The 22,892-nt window shown below is 45.0% G+C and overlaps 1 protein-coding gene across 1 annotated transcript; it reads left to right on the forward strand.

The window, feature by feature from the left end:
* The first annotated feature begins 221 nt into the window (after window positions 1–221).
* Window positions 222–22,892, forward strand: LOC311128365 (coronin-1C-A-like). The gene is made up of 11 exons (XM_084160480.1): window positions 222–384; window positions 12,750–12,949; window positions 17,293–17,415; window positions 19,541–19,670; window positions 19,863–20,044; window positions 20,197–20,316; window positions 20,455–20,559; window positions 20,776–20,921; window positions 21,079–21,136; window positions 21,328–21,573; window positions 21,842–22,892. The coding sequence occupies exons 2-11, from the start codon at window positions 12,752–12,754 to the stop codon at window positions 21,959–21,961; spliced, it is 1,428 nt and encodes a 475-aa protein (XP_084016606.1). The 5' UTR covers window positions 222–384; window positions 12,750–12,751; the 3' UTR covers window positions 21,962–22,892.

Genomic DNA, 22,892 nt, shown 5'->3' on the forward strand with positions numbered 1-22,892 from the left:
CCTCCAAAACGACCATGATCTAGGCCTAGTTGTCTTTTTATTATAGGCCTACTTGTAACAGTGTTGGTGATGCTTTCATAGACCCATTAATAATTTCCAGTGGAGAAAAATGTTTTTTTAAATTAAGAGTATCTTTATCATATAAATTAGACAATTGATATCTTTCTGATATGGGTTTTCCTATAATGCCTCATATGGAAGAGGCGGGGATGAAACAGGGCGTTGCTTCCGGTTCATAGAATTGCAGTCTGGAGGGAAAGAATACTCGAACGGCTGAACGAGTGTAACAAGGGAAAATCCTAACAGACGAGGGCTAAACTACCATATTCATGTTTTCAGATTGATTACCTCGTGTTCACGGAAAATTTCGCATAGATTTAGGAGGTAAGGAAAATGGACCGGTCTGTATTTGCAGTAAACATCTTGCTGTTAGCTAGCCTACCCGGCTGTGCACCGTTTTGAATGGGAACAGCCAGAGCCATGGATCAAATCTGCACTTGCGTCATAATAGCTCACTGACGGTGGTCTATGCTCCAAATTCTAGACGGTAGCATCTTCATGTAAATTCCTGAGCATCATTGTCTATCCATTTATTAGACATCGCTGTAGCAAGTCATTATTAACCTCTTATTTTTCCTCCTGGGTGGGGAACTGCCTTTGGAAATTACTGCTAATGAATTGCACATAAGGAAGTAGCTAGCATTTTTGCTTGCCACACAATGCATGGCTATTGTCCACCTTTAGATTAAGGAATGAAGAGTACATAAGGAAGTAGCTAGCATTTTTGCTTGCCACACAATGCATGGCTATTGTCCACCTTTTAGATTATGGAATGAAGAGTAGCCTGCTATGTTCTATGACTATGATCAAATGTGTTGGTTTATTAATACTGTACTTACATTTCTACTCTGATCAATCATCAATAACCTGTATAATCAGAAACATGCATGCAGATGACGGCAGCCTACAGAACCCAGTCATCTAGCTAATAGCTAGCTACATTGCTTAGCTAGCTAGCTACATGCTCTGTGGCAGACAATGATGTGTCCAATGATATGCATCAATGATGCCCAGTCTAATAGCTAGCTAGGCCATGAACCTATAATAGATGCCACTGGTGGGGTTGTCTCAGTTCAAGACTAGTTATCAGTCGGTCTACTTCACCTCTACTATTCTTACTAGGAAAGTAAGCATATGGCCTACCTTTCTGACCAACATTTTAATCATTTTGAACACACCTGCAATAATTTGGTTACAATGTGGCCTTAAGTCGACCTCACAATACCTAGCACCTACTATAGCAAATGGTTTGCATTATTGGTCATGTCGCTTTTGCTTGCTATAGTGGAGGAAAAGTTTTTTTCCGAGAAGGCAGGGAATTTAAGCTACAAAGTTATTGCATGTTGATGGATTTTATTTTATTTATTTAACCTTTATTTAACCAGGTAAGCCAGTTGAGAACAAGTTCTTATTTACAACTGCGACCTGGCCAAGATAAAGCAAAGCAGTGCGATTTAAAAACAACAACAACACAGAGTTACATATGGAATAAACAAAACGTACAGTCAATAACACAATAGAAAATCTATATACAGTGTGTGCAAATGTAGTAAGTTATGGTGGTAAGGCAATAAATAGGCCATAGTGAAAAATAATTACAATTTAGTATTAACACTGGAGTGATAGATGTGCAGAAGATTATGTGCAAATAGAGATTGGGGTGCAAATTAGCAAAATAAATAACAATGTAAATAACAATATGGGGATGAGGTAGTTGGGTGGGCTAATTACAGATGGGCTGTGTACAGGTGCAGTGATCGGTAAGCTGCTCTGACAACTGATGCTTAAAGTTAGTGAGGGAGATAAGTGTCTCCAGCTTCAGAGATTTTTGCAGTTCATTCCAGTCATTTGCAGCAGAGAACTAGAAGGAATGGCGGCCAAAGGAGGTGTTGGCTATGGGGATGACAAGTGATCTGCTGGAGCGCATACTACGGGTGGGTGTTGCTATGGTGACCAATGAGCTAAGATACAGTGGGGATTTGCCTAGAAGTGATTTATAGATGACCTGGAGCCAGTGGGTTTGGCGACGAATATGTAGTGAGGGCCAGCCAACGAGAGCGTACAGGTCACAATGGTGGGTAGTATATGGGGCTTTGGTGACAAAACGGATGGCACTGTGATAGACTACATCCAATTTGCTGAGTAGAGTGTTGGAAGCTATTTTGTAAATGACATCGCCGAAGTCAAGGATAGTCAGTTTAACGAGGGCTTGTTTAGCAGCATGAGTGAAGGAGGCTTTGTTGCGAAATAGGAAGCCGATTCTAGATTTAACTTTGGATTGGAGATGCTTAATGTAAGTCTGGAAGGATAGTTTACGGTCTAACCAGACACATAGGTATTTGTAGTTGTCCACATATTCTAAGTCAGACCCGCCGAGAGTAGTGATTCTAGTCGGGAGGGCGGGTGCAAGCAGCGTTCGATTGAAGAGCATGCATTTAGATTTACTAGCGTTTAAGAGCAGTTGGAGGCCACGGAAGGAGTGTTGTATGGCATTGAAGCTCGTTTGGAGGTTTGTTAACACAATGTCCAATGAAGGGCCAGATGTATACAAAATGGTGTCGTCTGCGTAGAGGTGGATCTGAGAGTCACCAGCAGCAAGAGCGACATCATTGATATACACAGAGAATAGAGTTGTCCCGAGAATTGAACCCTGTGGCACCCCCATAGAGACTACCAGAGGTCCAGACAACAGGCCCTCCGATTTGACACATTGAACTCTATCTGAGAAGTAGTTGGTGAACCAGGCGAGGCAGTAATTTGAGAAACCAAGGCTATTTAGTCTGCCAATACGAATGTGGTGATTGACAGAGTCAAAAGCCTTGGCAAGGTCGATGAAGACTGCTGCACAGTACTGTCTTTTATCGATCGCGGTTATAATATCGTTTAGGACCTTGAGCGTGGCTGAGGTGCACCCATGACCAGCTCGGAAACCAGATTGCATAGCGGAGAAGGTACGGTGGGATTCGAAATGGTCGGTGATCTGTTTGTTAACTTGGCTTTCAAATACTTTCGAAAGGCAGGGCAGGATGGATATAGGACTGGAACAGTTTGGATCTAGAGTGTCACCCCCTTTGAATAGGGGGATGACCGCGGCAGCTTTCCAATCTCTGGGGATCTCAGACGATACGAAAGAGAGGTTGAACAGGCTAGTAATAGGGGTTGCGACAATTTCGGCTGCTAATTTTCGAAAGAAAGGGTCCAGATTGTCTAACCCAGCTGATTTGTAGGGGTCCAGATTTAGCAGCTCTTTCAGGACATCAGCTATCTGAATTTGGGTGTGGGGGGGGGCATGGGCAAGTTGCAGCGGAGGGTGCAGAGCTGGTGGCCGGGGTAGGGGTAGCCAGGTGGAAAGCATGGCCAGCCGTAGCAAAATGCTTATTGAAATTCTCGATTATCGTACATTTATCGGTGGTGACAGTGTTTCCTAGCCTCAGTGCAGTGGGTAGCTGGGAGGAGGTGCTCTTATTCTCCATGGACTTTACAGTGTCCCAAAACGTTTTGGAGTTAGTGCTACAGGATGCAAATTTCTATTAGGAAAGCAAAGGCTAGCTTTTTCAAACTGCTTGTGTATATTGGTTCCTGACTTCCCTGAAAAGTTGCATATTGCGGGGGCTGTTCGATGCTAATGCAGTACGCCACAGGATGTTTTTGTGCTGGTCAAGGGCAGTCAAGTCTGGGGTGAACCAGGGGCTATATCTGTTCTTAGTTCTGAATTTTTTGAATGGGGCATGCTTATTTAAGATGGAGAGGAAAGGCACTTTTGAAGAACATCCAGGCATCCTCTATTGACGGAATGAGGTCAATATCCATCCAGGATACCCGGGCCAGGTCAATTAGAAAGGCCTGCTAGCTGAAGTGTTTTAGGGAGCGTTTGACAGTGATGAGGGGTGGTCGCTTAACCGCGGACCCATTACGGACGCAGGCAATGAGGCAGTGATCGCTGAGATCCTGGTTGAAGACAGCGGAGGTGTATTTAGAGGGTAAATTAGTCAGGATGATATCTATGAGGGTGCCCATGTTTATGGATTTAGGGTTGTACCTGGTAGGTTCCTTGATGATTTGTGTGAGATTGAGGGCATCTAGTTTAGGTTGTAGGATGGCCGGGGTGTTAAGCATATCCCAGTTTAGGTCACCAAGCAGTACGAACTCTGAGGATAGATGGGGGGGCAAGCAATTCACATATGGTGTCCAGGGCACAACTGGGGGCTGAGGGGGGGGTCTGTAGCAAGCGGCAACAGTGAGAGACTTATTTCTGGAAAGGTGGATTTTTAGAAGTAGAAGCTCAAACTGTTTGGGCACAGACCTGGATAGTATGATAGAGCTCTGCAGGCTATCTCTACAGTAGATTGCAACTCCGCCCCCTTTGGAAGTTCTATCTAGACGGAAAATGTTGTAGATCAGAATGGAAATTTCTGAATTTTTGGTAGCTTTCCTAAGCCAAGATTCAGACACTGCTAGAACATCAGGGTTGGCAGAGTGTGCTAACGCAGTGAATAACTCAAACTTGGGGAGGAGATTTCTGATGTTAACAAGCAAGAAACCCAGGCTTTTACGGTTATAGAAGTCAACAAATGATAGCGCCTGGGGGGTAGGAGTGATACTGGGGGCTACATCACCAGAAGAACAGAGGAGGAATAGAATAAGGATACGGCTAAAGGCTTTAAGAACTTGTCTTATAGTGCGTTGGGTACAGAGAAAAGGGGCAGATTTCCGGGCGTTGTAGAATAGATTCAGGGCATTATGTACAGACAAGGATATGGAAGGATATGAGTACAGTGGAGGTACACCTAAGCATTGGGTAACTATGAAAGAGAGCATCACTGGAGGTACCGATTGAGCCGGTCTCCGCGTGAATGGGGGGTGGGACAAAGGAGCTCTCTGAGGCTGGTTGAGCTGAACTTGGGGCTCTACAGTGAAATTGTATAATAAGAACTAACCCAAACAGCAATATACTAGGCATATTGACATGGGAGAGAGGCATAACGCAATCACAAGTGTTATTCGAGAGGGCTAAGACAACAACTGGTAATGGCGATGAAAGTTTGGGGTGAGGCTAAACAGATAAACAGGATGGGGTACTGTGTAAAGGAACAGTCCAGCAGGCATTAGCTGTGTAGCTGAGTGATCATAAGGTCCAGTGAACAGCACTAAGTAAGTCCGGGAGCAGATCATAGGCTGCTAAAGCACAGGCGAGCAGGAGGCACGGCTGTTGATTGCGTGTGCTAGAGGGCCGGGGCTAGCAGATGGATCTTCGTGGTCGTCGCAACGGGAAGCCTGTTGAAACCACATCAGACGATTACATCGGCACACCAGTCGTGATGGATCGGTGGGGCTCCGTGTCAACACTAGGAGGTCCCGTCCGGTTGACAGAGAGGTAGATAGCCGGGAGATGGGCCTGGCTCGAGGCTAGCTCAAGGCTAACTGGGGCTAGCTTCGGACAGTGGTGATTAGTCAACAACAACAACAACAGCCACTCGGTTGCAGCTAGCTAGTTGCGATGATCCGGTGTTAAGGTCCAGTGTTTCCGGCAGAAAATCAGATATGCTCTGGCTCGATAGCGCGATGTGGAGACTGTGCAGACTGGCTGATAATTGTCCAGGCTAGAGCTGGCTGGTAGGTAGTGCAGGCAACGGACAATGGTGAAGACCGCTAACGGTGGCTAATAGCAAGTAGCTAGTTAGCTGGCTAGTTTCAGCCAGAGGTTCTGGATAAAAATAAATAATATAATCTGTTCCACATTGGGTGAGGACACTATAGAAAACACGAACGCACTGCTATGCCATCTTGGATCAATCTATGGGTGAAGTTGTACAATTTAGGATGTAGATAGACATTCATTCATCATCTATAAGGGGTGAGAAGATATTATATGCAAAGTAGCAGAAGCTTTTATCCAAAGTGATTTAGTCATGCATGCATTTTTTTGTAAAGGTGATAAATGGCATTGCAAGCCCCATGCTCTACCAACTGAGCCACAGGACCGATATACATGATTGACTTCTGTTTAGCAGCAGAGTATGTTTGAGTCTAAAAGTTGCTGACATAACTGTGACCTATCAATGCCATGTGTTGTGTATCGTAAGGATGTATGTATGACCCTTCCATTCCAGTTACAGCTGCAACTAACTCGGTAAGAAGAATGGAAGGGTGATTCCATCTCTCTAATTGAAGTACAGTGAAAGATGCTATACACTCAGTAAAAGGATGAAGAAGACCAAAGGTTCATATGGGTATGATATTTATGTTGGAGTGGTGCTACCCCAGAGTCATTCCTTTTTGTGCCATGCTGCTCTCTGTAAAGTAGGTCATCATGTTGAGAGAAATTAGGCATGTGAGGTATGGAGCACATCTTGTTGAATGGTTCATGTGTGTGAGAGGAGAGCCTCTACAGAATGAATCATCAGGGCTGCAACTAGTAATGGAACTAAATGTTTGTCAAACCCTGCATGTCCTTCTCTGGCTGCATCATGCGGTTGTAGTGATGCAGGCTGTTGTCATAGCCTATGTCCTGTACCCAAGGCTTCGACCCAGGAGAATATTTGATCCAGGAGAGATGGTCTTGCTGTGCTAATGCCTGTTCCTGCTCCAAAATAGATTGATGTGTGACTAGGAGAGTCAATTCAGCACAAATGAAGGAGAACCTATGTGTAGGCTAATATGATTTATATGAAATATAGTGTTGCTATATATGCAGATGTTTCTGTCACTGGCCCCATTTCTTCAAAAAGATGCAAACCCATGACCTGAGACGGGCTTGGTTGAGCTCAGTCAGAAGAAGAATGTAACACCGTAGCTCTAGCTGTCATTCACACACGTGTGAGAGAGAGGACAGCCCAGCGATACATGTACCAGCTCCTTGTATAATGAAAATGACCTAGAATTAACATCTGTAACTGAAAGGCCATCTCTTCCCTCAGCATGTAGTTTACGCACTCTCATTCATCTTTTTCACCACAGGGATGGCTTCTGTGTTACTCAGATCAGGACTGTTGTTTCTGTCTGTTCTACCATTCAAAACAAGAACTCAGAGCTCCTAACAACAATCTATCAGATTCTACCCAGTGCTTACGTCAGGTCAGTTGATAGGCTATTCACTGCATTCGAGATTGCGAGCTCATCAGTCATCAGTGAACATTCTGAATAGATGTTTAAGGTAGCAACGTGGGTTAATAGTAAAAGTGCATGGAATGACTGATGGCATGCATTTGTGCTGTCCGTATTCTTATAGCCATGTCTATTATCACTGTCTGCCATGAATATTGTAGCCACTAGATACAGTTGAAGTCAGAAGTTTACATACACCTTAGCCAAATACATTTAAACTCAGTTTTTCACAATTCCTGACATTTAATCCTTGTAAAAATTCCCTGTTTTAGGTCAGTTAGGATCACCACTTTATTTTAAGAATGTGAAATGTCAGAATAATAGTAGAGAGAATGATTTATTTCATCACATTCCCTGTGGGTCAGAAGTTTACATACACTCAATTAGTATTTGGTAGCATTGCCTTTAAATTGTTTAACTTGGGTCAAATGTTTCGGGTAGCCTTCCACAAGCTTCCCACAATAAGTTGGGTGAATTTTGGCCCATTCCTCCTGACAGAGCTGGTGTAACTGAGTCAGGTTTGTAGGCCTCCTTGCTCGCACACACTTTTTCAGTTCTGCCCACACATGTCTATAGGATTGAGGTCAGGGCTTTGTGATGGCCACTCCAATACCTTGACTTTGTTGTCCTTAAGCCATTTTGCATCATGCTTGGGGTCATTGTCCATTTGGAAGACCCATTTGCGACCAAGCTTTAACTTCCTGACTGATGTCTTGAGATGTTGCTTCAATATATCCACATCATTTTCCTTCCTCATGATGCCATCTATTTTATGAAGTGCACCAGTCCCTCCTGCAGCAAAGCACCCCCACAGCATGATGCTGCCACCCCCATGCTTCACGGTTGGGATGGTGTTCTTCGGCTTGCAAGCTACCCCCTTTTTCCTCCAAACATAAAGATGGTCATTATGGTCAAACAGTTCTATTTTTGTTTCATCAGACCAGAGGACATTTCTCCAAAAAGTACGATCTTTGTCCCCATGTGCAGTTGCAAACCGTAGTCTGGCTTTTTTATGGCGGTTTTGGAGCAGTGGCTTCTTCCTTGCTGAGCGGCCTTTCAGGTTATGTCGATATAGGACTCGTTTTACTGTGGATATAGATATTTTTGTACCTGTTTCCTCCAGCATCTTCACAAGGTCCTTTGCTGTTGTTCTGGGATTGATTTGCAGTGTGAGGGCTGCGGGGTCCCATGGTGTTTATACTTGCATACTATTGTTTGTACAGATGAACGTGGTACCTTCAGGCGTTTGGAAATTGCTCCCAAGGATGAACCAGACTTGTGGGGGTCTACAATTCTTTTTCTGAGGTCTTGTCTGATTTCTTTTGATTTTCCCATGATGTCAAGCAAAGAGGCACTGAGTTTGAAGGTAGGCCTTGAAATACATCCACAGGTACACCTCCAATTGACTCAAATGATGTCAATTAGCCTATCAGAAGCTTCTAAAGCCATTACATAATTTTCTGGAATTTTCCAAGCTGTTTTAAGGCACAGTCAACTTAGTGTATGTAAACTTCTGACCCACTGGAATTGTGATTATAAGTGAAATAATCTGTCTGTATACAATTGTTGGAAAAATGACTTGTGTCAAGCACAAAGTAGATGTCCTAACCGACTTGCCAAAACTATAGTTTGTTGAAGTGGTTGAAAAACAAGTTTTAATGACTCCAACCTAAGTGTGTGTAAACTTCAACTGTAGAATAAAGGAAAGATACACTTCTGCATCCACTTCCTGTTAAGGAAACTAAGCAGGAAACCACCAGTCATCAAAAAACATCACATGAAGGATGGTGGTAGGATCAAAATCAATTGAATCCAAATGCCAATTGCCAACAATAGTGAGTTTTTGCATGGGTGGCACGTTGGCAAAATGCCAACTGCACACAGTATCTCCTCTCAAGAGGATCTACCAGGTCAAGGGGGTGTCAAGTACAACGTTTTCGGGCACTATGCTTGTCATACTTGATGAAGTGAACGATCTCAGGGAGTCTGAGCTAAGGGGCCTGGGTGGAACGTAGCCCATAAGCATCAGTTCTATTACTGCCTGTCCTGGCTCAGCCCTGGCTAATTTCACAGTACTGTACTGTGGCTATTTACTGCATTCTGTTGGTAGCTATGGGAGACACAAGAAAGCCTTTGATGCTAACCCGTAATTGATTAAGCTCTTCTGATGGGAGCCTGCTCCCTGTGATGCGTGATGGGAATATATCATCTGTTGTTATGGAAACATCTATACGCTAGCTAGACAGCGCTCTCGTGGGACTTTGTTTGTGGCCAGCTTACACCTACATTCATCTTTCCAAAGTGAGCATTGGGCAATGTGAATAAAGGCTGCCTAAAGTAGGCTAAAAAGAAGGGCGGTGGATGAGATGCAAAGTTTTGTCAAAATACCTATTAGGCTAATGCTAAAGTTCATAGTTCATACACACAAACTCAGCCAGCACCTCGTGTGATCAGATGCACAGAAAAGTATACATGTAAAAGTCTGCCTCTTCTGACTGGATGCCAGCTCTGCCATTAGGCTTGATCCAGCTTAGATCAACTGTGTTCTACCGTTTTGAGGCAGAGATGGGGATAAATCTGACTGTCAGAGTCAATGGGAATGTCCTATAAAGCTTTGGAGCTGTGGCTTCACATCAACTGAGCCTTAGTTTGGGTAGTACACCACACCAGTATTTGTTTTTAGTGTGGTGTACACTCATAAGAGCGTGTCTAACGAGAATGTGAAGTTTGATATTTGTATATACCCTACATGACCAAAAGCATGTGGTCACCTGCTCGTCGAACATTTCATTCCAAAATAATGGGCATTAATATGGAGTTGGTCCCCCCTTTGCTGCTATAACAACCTAAACTCTTCTGGGAAGGCTTTCCACTAGATGTTGGAACATTGCTGCAGGGACTTGCTTCCATTCAGCCACAAAACCATTAGTGATGTTGGGCGATTAGGACTGGCTCGCAGTCGGCATTCCAATTCATCCCAAAGGTGTTCGATGGGGTTGAGGTCAGGGCTCTGTGCAGGCTAGTCAAGTTCTTCCACACCGATCTCGACAAACCATTTCTGTATGTACCTCGCTTTGTGCATGGGGGCATTGTCATGCTGAAACAGGAAAGGGCCTTTCCCAAACTGTTGCCACGAAGTTGGAAGCACAGAATTGTCTAGAATGTCATTGCATGCTGTAGCGATTTCCCTTCACTGGAACAAAGGGGCCTAGCCCGAACCATGAAAAACAGCCCCAGACCTCCTCCACCAAACTTTACAGTTGGCACTATGCATTTGGGGAGGTAGCGTTCTCCTGGCATACGCCAAACCCAGATTCGTCCGTCAGACTGCCAGATGGTAATCATTCCAGAGAACGCATTTCCACTGCTCCAGAGTCCAATGGCGGCGAGCTTTACACCACTCCAGCCAACGCTTGACATTTTTACATTTTTTTTTTACATTTTAGTCATTTAGCAGACGCTCTTAACCAGAGCGACTTACAGGAGCAATTAGGGTTAAGTGCCTTGCTCAAGGGCACATTAACGTCATTTAGCAGACGCTCTTAGCCAGAGCGACTCACAAATTGGTGCGTTCACCCTATAGCCAGTGGGATAACCACTTTACAATTTGGGGGGGGGGGGGGTTAGAAGGAATACTTTAGCCTATCCCAGGTATTCCTTAAAGAGGTGGGGTTTCAAATGTCTCCGGAAGGTGGTGAGTGACTCCGCTGTCCTGGCGTCGTGAGGGAGCTTGTTCCACCATTGGGGTGCCAGAGCAGCGAACAGTTTTGACTGGGCTGAGCGGGAGCTGTGCTTCCGCAGAGGAAGGGGAGCCAGCAGGCCAGAGGTGGATGAACGCAATGTCCTCGTTTGGGTGTAGGGACTGATCAGAGCCTGAAGGTACAGGGGTGCCGTTCCCCTCACTGCTCCAAAGGCAAGCACCATGGTCTTGTAGCGGATGCGAGCTTCAATTGGAAGCCAGTGGAGTGTGCGGAGGAGGGGGGTGACGTGAGAGAACTTGGGAAGGTTGAACACCAGACGGGCTGCGGCATTCTGGATGAGTTGTAGGGGTTTAATGGCACAGGCAGGGAGCCCAGCCAACAGCGAGTTGCAGTAGTCCAGACGGGAGATGACAAGTGCCTGGACCAGGACCTGCGCCGCTTCCTGTGTAAGGCAGGGTCGCACTCTCCGAATGTTGTAGAGCATGAACCTGCAGGAGCGGGTCACCGCCTTGATGTTGGCGGAGAACGACAGGGTGTTGTCCAGGGTCACGCCTAGGCTCTTCGCACTCTGGGAGGAGGACACAGCGGAGTTGTCTACCGTGATGGCGAGATCATGGAACGGGCAGTCCTTCCCCGGGAGGAAGAGCAGCTCCGTCTTGCCAGGGTTCAGCTTGAGGTGGTGATCCGTCATCCATACTGATATGTCTGCCAGACATGCAGAGATGCGATTCGCCACCTGGTTATCAGAAGGGGGAAAGGAGAAGATTAGTTGTGTATCGTCAGCGTAGCAATGATAGGAAAGGCCATGTGAGGATATGACAGAGCCAAGTGACTTGGTGTATAGGGAGAAAAGGAGAGGGCCCAAAACCGATCCCTGGGGGACACCAGTGGTGAGAGCACGTGGTGCGGAGACAGCTTCCCGCCACGCCACTTGGTAGGAGCGACCGGTCAGGTAGGACGCAATCCAGGAGTGAGCCGCGCCGGAGATGCCCATTTCGGAGAGGGTGGAGAGGAGGATCTGATGGTTCACAGTATCAAAGGCAGCAGACAGGTCTAGAAGACAGGTCTAGAAGGACAAGAGCAGAGGACATTGACATTGGACATGGTGATCTTAGGCTTGTGTGCGGCTGCTCGGCCATGGAAACCTGTTTCATGAAGCTCCCGACAAACAGTTATTGTGCTGACGTTGCTTCCAGAGGCAGTTTGGAACTCGGTAGTGAGTGTTGCAACCGAGGACAGATTATTTAGCGGTCCCATTCTGTGAGCTTGTGTGGCCTACCACTTAGTGGCTGAGCCATAGTTGCTCCTAGACGTTTCCACTTCACAATAACAGCACTTACAGTTAACCGGGGCAGCTCTAGCAGGGCAGAAATTTGACGAATTCACTTGTTGGAAATGTGGCATCCTATAACGGTGTCACGTTGAAAGTCACTGAGCTCTTCAGTAAGGCCATCCTACTGCCAATGTTTGTCTATGGAGATTTCTATACACTTGTCAGCAATAGGTGTGGCTGAAATAGCCAAATTCACTAATTTGCAGGGGCGTCCACATACACTATATATACTAAAGTATCTTGATTAAGTCCTGACGGAAGATGTATGAGGCAAGATACTAACGAGACTAACAAAGTCTCCACCCCCCTAAACAGAAACTTCGGGCATGTCTATGGGCCAAATGTCCCCTCCTCTTCTGAAATTTGAAAGACGCTATCAGTGACAATCAGGGCACCGGAACAAAGTTCCTTGTTAGTCGTCGCATCCTACAGTCTGTTGACAAACACTGTGCTACCATTTATGTAACGTGCGTCTGTCCATGAGAGATTAGTTACCCTGTCATAGCATCTGTCTGACATATCTCTCTCCCTGTCTCTCCTCCTGATGGCAGATATGTTCAGGCGAGTGGTGCGAGCGAGTAAGTTCCGTCATGTCTTTGGCCAGGCGGTGAAGAACGACCAGTGCTATGACGACATCCGTGTCTCCCGGGTCACATGGGACAGCTCCTTCTGTGCCGTCAACCCCAAATTTGTCGCCATCATCATCGAAGCCAGTGGGGGCGGAGCCTTCCTCGTCCTCCCTCTGCTAAAGGTGAGTGTGTCACTGTCAGCCAACCAGGCAGCGTTATGGCTCCTCCTGTCTCTTCAGGCTTGGAACACTTCCTGTCACTGTTGGCCTAGATCTCAGTATTAGTTACATTCAGTCGCTCCATTCTGTTTCAGTACGATTTGATTATTTGTTATTTCCTAAGGATTTGATTACTGACAGTATTTGCAGAGGTCTTTCTTGAAATGGCTCATTCCCATGACTTCAACTAAATGAGATTACAATGAGATTTTACTCTGCTGGATATGTATATTTACATTTTAGTCATTTAGCAGACGCTCTTATCCAGAGTGACTTACAGTTAGTGAGTACATACATTGATTTGATTTTTTTCATACTTGCCAATAGAATTTTGTTGGCTCAACAAAATTCATGATCTTCATTATTTGTATGCAGAATGTGAGGGTGCACTGTAGCATCTCACTGCAAAAGGGCTTTCCCACCTCTTTCAGGTTTTCTGACCCTATGAAAGACCAACAACTTCTGGACAACAGTGCTTTACGCTGAATGGATTTTAGGTCACATTTCTAGGTGGTTTAAATTTGGTGAAAGAAAAGTGAATTTGAAAGAAGCTCCCCATGCTCGGGATTGATCAGTCTGACTAGAGAGCCGGTGTTGTAGGTGTGTGTGCATGTGTATAGGGGAGATGTGTGAACAGCCAACAGAGATTGTCTGTGTATATCCACTCTTCTCTCTCCCCCTTCCTCTATTCAGTACCCAAGAGCTTGCTGCTGCTGTCAGCAGATTTGACCATATATGGCAGTCCAGCATTTTGCATGTCAGGCTGCCTACAGGACCATTTCCCGTCTGTCTCCCGATTGGCTGAGGGAAATGTGTGTCGCCTAGTGGATTCTGGGATAGGGGAGTTAAAAATGTTGGGGTGAACTCTACATTTAAATGTATTAAGTAGAATCACTTATATTGTTGAGTGCCATTGACGTTGTAATCATTTATCAATTTGCAGCTTTTGCATATATTTCTTTAAGGAAAACATGTTTGAGTTTAAAGGGATAGTTCACCAAAATTACATATTAGTTTCCTTACACTCTAAGCAGTATATGGACAAGGTATGACAGCAATCCATGTTTTGGTTAATGTTTTAGCCAGGGGTTACATTTCTCCGTCACTGCGACGGATTCCAGTCATATGGATTCTGGAGAGGTCGTTTTTGAGATCAGTGTAGATCTGCAATAAAACATCTCCAGGTGGGGGGGGCTGTTTTGAAGATGACGAATGTATTCTCATATTTTATTTTATCTGTTACGCTGTGTGCGCTGAACTGACATGCATGATTGTTGATGACATTCCAATGTTCAGAAGAAGGGAATTAAATAGTATATAATGAGCTCCACAGCAGCGCTCAACTCAAACAGCAGTGTGTAGCCTACTGTAGCTGCTGGCAAAGCAATTCAAAGCCTATACTTTATCACTCAGGATGGAACTTTCCAGTGCTACTATTTTTGCCATGTAATGTTGTTATTAAAACAAAGTCAGACAACCCCATAGTAGAATAGTTTACCTATTTACCTAGTTGGCTTGTTGTTGTGTGTTCTATGTGAGATCTGGTCCAATGTGTTAATATAATTTTAACAATTTTTACCGATTTATGTTATTGGGCTCATTTCTGGAGGTGGAAATTATATTTTAGATGGTGTCAGGCGTCAGCATCATTTTATTTTAATTAATTTGGGAGTAGAATGTCCTTTTAAAAAGTCCCCAGAACTGAGCTTCTCAGTCCTACATAAAAATTATCCCAGGGAGGACCCCGGACCCACTAAGCAAGGGACTGGAATTGGTAAACTCACAGTTTAATACATGTACAAAATTATCCTCTTTCCCTAAAAGCATGATGGTCATAACTTTCTTACATAAAAGGAGAGGTTAACTTGCCCCCAGACAATCGATCTGAGATCGACTTAAGTTTCAGTCATGGGATTTATTTTACCCCTGGTTTTAGCATTTGTGGCACAAATCCCATTCAAGTCATGGGACCGATATTAGCATTTTTCGTGCATCATGTCCAAAAAATCCGAAAGTATCTAAAATGTATTGTGAAGCTCACAAAAGTCACTTGGGCTGCATTTACACAAGCAGCCCAATTCTGATCTTTTCCCACACTAATTAGTCTTTTGACCAATCACATCAGATCTTTTCACATCAGATCTTTTTCAGCTACCTGTGTAACGCAGCCTTATAGATTATTTGAACATGATTGGCGAAAAATGCTAGTATCAGTCCCATGACTTGAATGGGTTTTGTGCCACAAATGCTAAAACCTTAGCATTTGGAAACCGTGCCAGCCACTTACAGTAACAAACACCATAGACAAGCAATCAATCACATGTATTTTAATCAGTGTGATTGTTGTAAGGGCATTTGAATTACATGCATCCACGCCCTCTTGTTACACTTGCCTCACTGACCCTAGGGTACTGGATGGGATGCAATGATTCTAGGCCACTTGGTTAAGTAGTTTACATTATATCATATATTTCCTTAATCCCCCTCAAAGAGACTGGTAACTGCTACACTGCTTAAAGGGAAACTGCGAGATTCTGGCAATTAAGCCAATTAAGCTGTTTTTCTACTTAGATTCAGATTCACGAGTTCAGCAACGCATGTCTCCAAACATGAAAATGGCGAAACACCATTATTCACAACAATTAGACTGTATAATCCATGGAACAGAGATGATTGTTTGAGTGAGTATGTAACTCCATATTTTCATTTTCATTTCCCTTTTAATGTGTGTGTGTTTTCAAACATCTGCTGTAACATCTGTTGTAGTCACTTACCTCCAGTCAGTCTGTCCAGTCATGTAGCAGTAGCCTATATAATGGTCAGATGACAGCCTTCACTGGAAATGAGTGATTGGGGGGAAAAAATGTATACAGGAAAGTATTGCGATGTTATTTTGGACGATATATCGATTCTATTGCTAGAGTAGTATCAATTCTCTAAAAAAACGCTAACGTTAGCTAGCCCTAGTCGGCCGTACCTGCACCAAAACTCTGGTATTTCTTCTCTAGCTTGTTATCCATCTTTTTAAATGGTGAGCCAACATGTTTTCAGCAATTGTATGTCCATGTGGTCAAAACTCATTTTACCCGTGGCTCTCTCTTGTCCCTCTGCAGCAGACATGGTGAGCAAAATCTTTGGAACATCAAATCGCAATAAAATTGCAGTATTGAATCGCAATACATATAGAATCGCAATACATATCATATCGTGATGTCCCTGGAATTTCCCAGCCGTACTGGAAACGTGACTGTTACCGATGTCTTGTTCTAGAACTGACATGCATTCCCCCTGAGGGAGAGGCCTGTGTATGGGGAGTCTAATTAGTGAAGATACTCAGTCAACAAATACAAACTATCTCTCCCTCCCTTGATCTGTATGATAGGCTATGTTGTGAATATGAAATTACTGGCTGTTGTTCCTGCTCCTCCTGGTTGTTACCGTGACAACAGCAGTAATGGCAGAGGGGGAGTGCCGGTTAGGCCCCAGGGGGTCAGACCGGTGATTAGATTGCTTCTCACTTCCAGCATCTCATAACTAGGAGTTTTGAGAGCCTGATATTTATATCTAGGATTAATGGCTGATCGAGAGAAACACTGAAAAAAGATCAACATAGCTGCAGACTTAATGAATCATTAACGAGAATGCATACCTTATTTATTCATGCAGTAATGTATAGGCTATCTCTATCCCTATATCTTGCCATAGCGATGACTCTTGGTGGGGGGGAGAACACATTTCTTTATCAGTGTGGTATTAAAAAATGCTGAGGTCAGGGACTAGGCTAGTTGTAAATAGGAGAACCAGTTTCTCACAAAGCCCTTTCATGACGTCATTCAGAGGCCTCAGTCCTGCCATGCACAGAGTCAGTGTCAGCCTGGATTAACCCAAAGACAGAGGAGCAGAGAGAAAGTGGGTCCTCATCACTCATTGATCCAGTGGACAGCAGAGGTCACACGCTGACCCCCAGGTTGCTGATGTCATCTAGAGGCCATCTGATTGGATGAATGGTCTTTTTTAGGAATGTTAGCCTGTGGAGTTTGCAAATGACCACATATAATCCTGCCTTGGGTATTTGATGATAGTAAAGATGATGAATGGTGTTGAAAGGAAGTAATAGTTTAGAAATGTCAGACATAACAACAATAAATTGTCTGTCTCACAAAGACAGTACCCTAAGGCTGTATTTTCTTCTCCTTCATAAGTCAACCCTTGGTCTTTGCCAGTAGGATTGGGGGCTCAGTTCAGTTTCTCCCGTCTTTGTTACTGAACTCCAGCAATCATACTGAACCTCCTCTTTCTCTCTCCAGACAGGTCGCATAGACAAGGCCTACCCAACAGTATGTGGTCATACAGGTCCTGTCCTGGACATTGACTGGTGCCCTCACAATGACCACGTCATCGCCAGCGGCTCGGAGGACTGCACAGTCATGGTACGTACAGCTAGTTTTCACTGCTTACATCGTCAAAATGGTGTGTCTTACATAGTAAAGTAAAGCTCTTCAACCCCTATAAATTATTTTGCAATGAACTCGGTGACATTTCTGAGAAAGTCTGAGATTCACATGGGATCAATAACCCTGTCTGTGTCTGTCAGTGCTGCAACATTAGCCCCCATGGTGTGCTCTATACACAAAGCTTGTGTCATAGCGTAATCAGAACCACAGCCATATGTAAATGGTGGGGCGGTGAGGTCATCCTGTCAGTGTGTCTCGTGTCCTTATTTGGTCTCAGACTAATAAATAATGCCTGTAGTGAGAGACTGATAAGTCCACTGAGTGGTTCATACAATATGTTATTTTATATGATATGATAGACCTAAACATGAAGTGTAATGCAGACCTTATTCCTCGCCCTTCCTTGTTTCTGCACAAAGGGTGTTTTCTCCCCATCAGCTCTCTGCTGCCACCTTTAGACTAAACACTGTTAGCACATCCTGGTAACTTTAGACAAGCACATCAAAGATTGTATGAAGATGCCTAGAAACTGCTTATCAAATAGAAATCCCTGATCGGGGCCTCCCGAGTGGCACAGCGGTCTAAGGCACTGCATCGCAGTGCTAGAGGCGTCACTACAGACCCGGGTTCGATCCCAGGCTGTATCACAACCGGCTGTGATCGGGAGTCCCATAGTGCGTTGCACAATTGGACCAACGTCGTCCGGGTTAGGGGAGGGTTTGGCCTGGGGGGCTTTACTTGGCTCATCGCGCTCTAGTGACTCCTTGTGGAGGGCCGGGCACCTGCAGGCTGACCTCGGTCGTCAGGTGAACAGTGTTTCCTCCGACACTGGTGCGGCTGGCTTCCGGGTTAAGCGGGCGGGTGTTAAGAAGCGCAGTTTGGCGGGTCATGTTTCGGAGGACGCATGACTCGACCTTTGCCTCCCGAGCACGTTGGGGAGTTGCAGCAATGAGACAAGATCGAAATTTGGGAGGAAAAATCACTGATCACGATGTCATGGCCGAACTGCGCATATGCAGGCCGTCAAATCAAAGGCACTCCTTCGATATAAAGTTGTTATTGACAAAAATGTTAGTGACACTTTCACGAGGTTGTATTAATGTTCAGCTACTTAAAACATTGGTTTGAATCAAGGTTGTGCCTTTAGAAATAGAGAAAATTAACAGCATAAGGAATACTTTTTCACTTCTCTCATTGACTTCTCAAACCCCAAATTCATCCACACCGATCTCAACAAACCATTTCTGTATGGACCTCGCTTTGTGCACGGGGGCATTTGTTGCCATAAAGTTGGAAGCACAGAATCGTCTAGAATGTCATTGTATGCTGTAGCGTTAAGATTTTCCTTCACTGGAACTAAGGGGCCTAGCCCGAACCATGAAAAACAGCCCCAGACCATTATTCCTCCTCCACCAAACTTTACAGTTGGCACTATGCATTCGGGCAGCTAGCGTTCTCCTGGCATCTGCCAAACCCAGATTTGTCCGTCGGACTGCCAGATGAAGTATGATTAATCATAATGAATTAATGAATTTCGACTGCTCCAGAGTACAATGGCGGCGAGCTTTACACCACTCCAGCTGACGCTTGGTGTTGCACATGGTGATCTTAGGCTTGTATGCGGCTGCTCGGCCATGGAAACCCATTTCATGAAGCTCCCAACGAACAGTTATTGTGCTGACGTTGCTTCCAGAGGCAGTTCAGAACTCTGTAGTGAGTGTTGCAACTGAGGACAGACAATTTGTATGCGCTACGCACTTCAGTTGACCGGGGCAGCTCTAGCAGGGCAGAAATTTGACGAATTGACTTGTTGGAAAAGTGGCATCCTATGACGATGCCACGTTGAAAGTCACTGAGCTCTTCAGTATGGGCCATTCTGCCGATGTTTATTTATGGAGATTGGATGGCTGTGTGCTCGATTTTATACACCTGTCAGCAACGGGTGTGGCTGAAATAGCTGAATCCACTCATTTGAAGGTGTGTCCACATACCAAGTAGTGTACCTTTTAGTCCGTTCGTCTCCATAGTTAAAAATGAGAAAATTGCTAAAGACAAGTAGCCGCTAATGGCATCATGACTAACGTAATCTCTGTGTCTTCAGGTGTGGCAGATCCCAGAGAATGGGCTGGTCACCCCGCTGGCTGAGCCTGTGGTGGTGTTGGAGGGACACTCCAAGAGGGTGGGCATCGTCACCTGGCACCCCACTGCCCGGAATGTCCTCATGAGTGCAGGTAGAGACAGCTTTGATACTCTGCTCTCACACAAGGAGTATGGCACTTTCAGCATGGGGTACATTTGTCACATCAGCGCTGAGAATATAAGGAATCTTATATATTTTCCACCTTACTGTGGGTCCGCACTCTGCAATGAGAGACAGAGGCATGTGGATTCTGACTGTAGTTTGTTTGTGTCTGTCCTTCCAGGCTGTGACAACCTGATCATCATCTGGAACGTGGGCACGGGCGAGGCCATGATCCAGCTGGAGGACATGCACCCTGACGTCATCTTCAGCGCCTGCTGGAGCCGCAACGGAGCCCTCATCTGCACCGCCTGCAAGGACAAAAAGATCCGCGTAATCGACCCCCGCAAGGAGAAGATTGTGGCGGTGAGTTGGCTGGGGACTCTGGGGGGTTGGCTTGATATGCACTCTCGCTCTTTCACACACTCATTCACAAACACATACACCCCCTCCTACCAAGACACGTTATTGCTGCTGAAACATGCGATCCTCTCTGACAGACGTGTTGTGTGTTTCAGGAGAAGGACAAGGCCCACGATGGAGCACGGCCCATGAGAGCCATCTTCCTGGCTGACGGAAACATCTTCACCACCGGCTTCAGCCGTATGAGTGAACGGCAGCTAGCCCTCTGGAACCCCGTACGTCACCTCCCAACCAGACACACACACACACACACACACACACACACACAGACGTTCATGCACTCATAGATGCACATATCCTTATCTAGCCACATGTATATCTAAGCACATTAAATGTATTTCTTGTGTTGACAGAAAAGCATGGAGGAACCAATATCAGTCCACGAGCTGGACACCAGTAATGGAGTGTTGCTGCCCTTCTACGATGCAGACACCAACGTAGTGTACCTGTGTGGGAAGGTGAGGATGATATGCTTGTTAGAGATGTCATGTATTTCCTAAGTCCGTATCTTATCCCCCCAAACCCAATAACACCAATAGTCTCCCATCTGGATGGCGGATTAGTGTGACGTCCGTCTTTCTGGGAGGATTTGTCGTTTTCTATTAACCTGACACTTAAAGTGAAGCTGCAGAGTCTCGCACAGGTTTTCTCAGTAACCTCTCCTCTCTGTTCAGGGTGACAGTAGCATCCGGTACTTTGAGATCACGGACGAGGCTCCATTCGTGCACTACCTCAACACCTTCTCCAGCAAGGAGCCCCAGAGGGGTATGGGGTACATGCCCAAACGAGGACTGGATGTCAACAAGTGTGAGATTGCCAGGTAACAACCATACACTTAGAAAGTGTTTGATGTCTTTGAGACCTTCTCCTTTTGTCCACTAGAGGGAGGACATGTTGCAGTATTTGAGAGAACAATCATAATGCCTTTGATTCTGCGGCTGTACATCCTCATAATATTTGATCTATTTCCCTTGCAGGTTTTATAAACTGCATGAGAGAAAGTGTGAGCCGATCATCATGACAGTCCCCCGAAAGGTTTGTCTCTTTCTTGAATAATTATTTTTAACATTGAAGACATTGATGCTGTAAAAAAGAGTGTAATTGTAGTTCTGATCGGGCAATATTAAGAATGGATTACAATCCATGACTGACTAGAGTACAATCCTAACTGATACCATTATGTCTCTCTCTCTCTCTCCATCCCACACACACACACACATGTGCAGTCGGACCTCTTCCAGGATGACCTGTACCCGGACACAGCGGGACCAGACTGTACCATCGAGGCGGAAGACTGGTTTGATGGGAAGAACGGTGAGCCTATCCTGATCTCCCTGAAAAACGGCTATGTCCCCGGAAAGAACCGTGACCTCAAGGTGGTCAAGAAGTCCAACGTCCTGGAGGGAAAACCAGCCAAGAAAGCAGAGAACACCTCACCTGCCCAGAGCAAGGCCTCTCCACAACCCTCTACAGTGAGTAGGACTGGACAGTTACCGTAACAACTGTAACAACAACAACATATTGAATAAAACTGTACTGTAACACTGGCAACAGTCAAGATGTATTAAGATAAACTAAAGAAATCAGCTGCTGGAACACAGTGACTAGATTTGGATCTCAAAGTTCGATATCAGAAGAATCCTGATACATTTTTTGTTGTCATTTTAGCCACCAAATGGTTTGTGACAGAATGTCTCTTGTCATTATTTAACTTGTAGTTCTTTCTCTGCTTAATTGCAGCAAAATGAAGGGAAACTGGAGGAGCTACTGCGAGAGGTCAAGTCGCTCAGGGACCTCGTCACCCTACAGGACCGCCGAATTGCCAAACTGGAGGACCAGATCTCCAAGGTTGCCATCTAAGACTCGGCCCCCGCTCAGGACCATTCATTGGTTGGGAGAGAATCAAATGTGCGGGGCCAGCCACTGGCAAAATTGTAGAATTCGGCTTCATCATTCCGCATGGCATCTTCCCAGCGACGATCCCAAGCACGCATTCCAAGATGAACTTTTTTTTTTCTCATCATGCCTACCCTCTCACTTTCCTCTAAAACACTTAGAGAAAAAACTGTTGCAATTCATAGTCCACTTTTTACTGGGTATGAAACGCATTTAAATATCTGCAATTTTTCTGTTGATGGAAAAGTCTTACCGTTTTTGTTATTGTTTTAAATTGTGGTCTAGAACATTATGTGAAGTTTTTACTTACTGCCATACTCAACAGTTGTATGTAACCATCAGTATTGCCATATTCCCTTGATTTTTGTGCTGCCAAATTTAAATGGTGTGTATGGTTCATGCACCACTTTTACATTTTCGTTTTTTGTGTCTTCTCTCCTGTTGTGCATTCCAGTTTCAGACTATACTATTATAGAATGATTTAGTCAAACTATAGCTGTTACTGTTGCAAAAGAAAGACAAAAGAAATCTGAATTTTTCCGCCAAGCCAACTGCTCGTATTAAGCATCAGGTCACTAAATGTGAAGGAAGTGCTTCTGATCATACTTTTAGCTTCTGCTCTTCTGGGTGTAGATTTGAACTGTGGCGGTGTCTGGAGGCAGTGGGGTAAACTGCAGCTCTCGCTGGTGTAAATGTTGTGTAAGTGTAGTGGTGCCTCTGTGGCTGGTATTAGGGGTCAATCTGAGGTCCCCCTCTCCGGTGCATGTTGTGGCATTTGGAAAGGACCACTCTCTCAGCACTTGTTTCACTCAACCCTTTGACATATAGTTCTGTGCATGCAATAAAGATTTTACTCATGCACATGTCTTCTCCACAATAAATCCCTTAAATTCTT

The sequence above is a fragment of the Coregonus lavaretus genome, assembly GCF_964263955.1.
Source record: "Coregonus lavaretus genome assembly, chromosome: 4".
In the NCBI taxonomy this organism is placed as follows: Eukaryota; Metazoa; Chordata; class Actinopteri; order Salmoniformes; family Salmonidae; genus Coregonus; species Coregonus lavaretus.